Source organism: Salvia hispanica, chromosome 5, assembly GCF_029641045.1.
Source record: "Salvia hispanica isolate PSC_SH4W2 chromosome 5, Shi_PSC_v1, whole genome shotgun sequence".
NCBI lineage: Eukaryota > Viridiplantae > Streptophyta > Magnoliopsida > Lamiales > Lamiaceae > Salvia > Salvia hispanica.
In genome coordinates this window covers 39609816-39613003 of record NC_142696.1, presented here as the reverse complement: position 1 = coordinate 39613003, position 3188 = coordinate 39609816, and the positions used below count along the sequence as shown (strand labels likewise).

Below are 3188 nucleotides of genomic sequence, written 5' to 3'. Positions count from 1 at the left end.
AGAAAAAGAAGGTAAATTAATAAAGTTTATAACATTATTCAAAACTGAAAAAATGAGCGTTACATATGTAGCGTTGTCAAACCATAATAATCTCTGATTGGATTAAAATAATTTCTCTCTCCACTAACTGCTAATTAGACTTAGTGCCCCAACAACAACAAAATGCTGTCCCTCAACTTTATGCCTATTTTCCCCAATTTTAAATATCAAAAGGCTGAAGAATTGCTTCTTTAGAACATAATTCCAGTTTATCTGCGTTAAATATGATATAACGTCCTGTTATGGAAGAATAAATTAATTATTCAATTCACTGTTTCTATTGGTTTGCATTTAAATAGAGCAGCCAAAAGAGAAACTCCCCCTCTTCTCTGCACTAAGAGAAAAGAAACAGAAAAAGTTTGTTGATGAAGAATTGAAGAAGAACAAAATGAGCTACAAGAAAATCAGCCTCCTTTTCCTCATCATTTCTGCAGCTCTCTTTTCCACTTCTTTTGCAGGCAATTAATATCTATGAATTCATTTCTTTTTTTTTTGTGTATGTCTAATTATTCTCATTTCTGTACCATGCATGGATTGGATTTTTTGTTTTTATGTGTTTTGATATTAATGTTGTTTGCTAAAAATATTTCATGCAGGCCGAGTTCGTAAATCGTTGGTGTCAAATGTAGTGAGCACAAGTTATGAGGTATTAATAATCTCTGCAGTTACTTTTAATTTTTAAATGAGTGGTAATATTTGAGTTACGTTTCTGATTTTGGAGAAATCAGTGATCCAAGACACACAGAATAAAAGAGAGGGAAGAAGTGATCTCTGCAATTGGTTGAATAGTCCAAATCACTCAATTTTTATTACTATTATGTAGGTTCCTTTAAAATGAAATCTCTTCTTATTTAGGAGAAATGACAAATTAAAAGACGACAGAAACTTACCTAAATACTTTCCAAACTGATTGATGAAACGTTGACAAATTAATTTTTTGAAATTGGTTGAATTCTATCTTGGGATTGGTTCCAAATTTATTATATTCTCTTCTTGACCAACTACGGCAGTATGTACTAGTACAGTGTACCACAATTTTACTATTAATTTCTTTAAAGAATATTACGCATATAATTTATCCAAATAACATTTATCATTCAAAATTAAAACTTTAAAGAATTAAACACCTTAAACTAGTAATTTAAATGTTAAACAATCAACAAATAAATCGAAGCACTAGAAATTGTAATTGAAGGAAAGAAGTTGAGACATGGGTGAAAGACTTAAAAATGGAGTATGATTATAGACATGTATATGTTGATGCATGATTTGTGGAGTATAAAAAATTGGCAGGATTTGGAATCGTGGGAGGCAGTAAGGCACGATGAAGAGAGTGAAATTCATGGAAGAGTTCTAAAAGTGAAAACAAATGATTATGGAAGATATGATCCTGCGCCTTCTTTCGTTAAGCCTCCTTTCAAACTCATCCCCAACTAGTACTAATTTTTAAACTCTATATCTCCACCCACACCATCTTATAATATCCTATGTAATGTGAATCTATATAGTTAATTAGTGTGTCACAAATATATACTAATGATGAATCCCTTCTTAGCTTCTCTTGTAAAATGTATGTCTACGCATGTATTTGTACCATGAATGTTGGGTTTTGTATGTCACGCTTTTCAAGCTATAAAATACATGTGTGTGTGTAGCTAGGAGGCTATATATATGAAATTTTATCTTTTTATTATATATGTGCCTACAATGATTCTCTATCACACGTTAGGAAACCTTATAAGATGAGTCACGATAAGTGCAACTCTAAATAATTCTATATATGAATGAGTACTCATGTTCTTTCATTTAATTTGACTAGGAAATCTATCAACTTTGCTCTTCAAATGTTATGAATTACTTTAGATAAAACAAAGATTATTTCTCAACTTTCAACTAGTGAATTCAGATCACCTTTTTATGTTTCTATTTTGCGTTTCGCTGTATACTGTATATCAAATGCACACTGTTATATTTGATTATATATCTGTATATAGGTATATGCATGATCAAAGAGCTGTATTATCATAGTATGTTATGCAAATAGATGTATAAGAAGTATGCGTGGTTTTTACAGTTCTATGAGGAAAATATTTCTGTATATGTGATCTGGTATTTAGATAAAGGTGAGTTAGATTGGTTATAATTGACTTAGGTTTATCATCAGTGTAAATAGAGATATAGAGATGTCACTAAAATAGAGTAATTTACTGTATTTTACTTCAACAAGGCCTTCCACCGTGAAAAGAAATAAAAGAGATATAAAAGGTGTGTATGAGTTGGTCTAGTATTAGAGTGGTAATGTCTGAGACTAAACGTCTCAGATTCGGGTTTCGAGTCCACCGTAATGCAGCGTTTAAATTTATACTCATCTATCTATAGTGGTATAAAGAAAGTATAATACAAAGAAAGTATAATACTTCTACAAATTTCAAATAATAGGAACTAGGAAAGAAACATTGCGGATTTCTTCAAACATTTTGCTCTGATAAAAGGGCAAAAGCTAAAGTAAAGTCTAAAAGAGACTATTTGCTTACTTAGTGTGTTATATCTTTTCCTTTACCATGTAAATTTCATAGTAAACACATTAAAATAGTAAGGCCTAGTAACAAAGCAAGACAATACAATTATACAAATGAATACTATATACTCCACAAGCAAAAAAAAATAATCAGATTTCTTAATTCTTATTCTCGAAGACTTCCTATGTAAAGCCAATGCTTTTCTGACTCCACTTCCTTTCCCTTTTCCTCTCTCTCTCTCTCATCAACGCTCCAAAAATTATAGAGAGAGTTTCAAATGATCACACAAAACATGAATTTGTGGTGTTGCCTTTTCCTTTGATTACTTCCTTCATCTTTCCCCTTTTCAGACACTTCCACTTCTGCCTCAAATAGTCGGGCCAAACATTCCTGAAATACGGGCTACAAATAGCAAAATGGGCCCGACTCAAAAGCCCTATTATTTAGGACCACGAAATCTGTTTCAATAATTAATTACAACTGCCTTTGTTTTCTTTTTTTGTTTTTTTTTTCAGTATGTAAGGGTGTATGGATTGATTGCGATTGTTCCTCTGAAAAATGGAGTATGTTTTTTTAAATAATTTTGTTTTGTATTTATCTATCTATCGATCTATATATAGTGTTTATTGT

At 31.1% G+C, this 3188-nt stretch overlaps 1 protein-coding gene across 1 annotated transcript; it reads left to right on the top strand.

The window, feature by feature from the left end:
• The first annotated feature begins 230 nt into the window (after nt 1-230).
• On the top strand, nt 231-1732 carry LOC125187866 (protein CASPARIAN STRIP INTEGRITY FACTOR 1). The gene is made up of 3 exons (XM_048084510.2): nt 231-497; nt 636-685; nt 1333-1732. Exons 1-3 carry the CDS (start codon nt 428-430, stop codon nt 1474-1476), a joined length of 264 nt encoding a protein of 87 aa, XP_047940467.1. The 5' UTR covers nt 231-427; the 3' UTR covers nt 1477-1732.
• Nucleotides 1733-3188: the final 1456 nt, after the last annotated feature.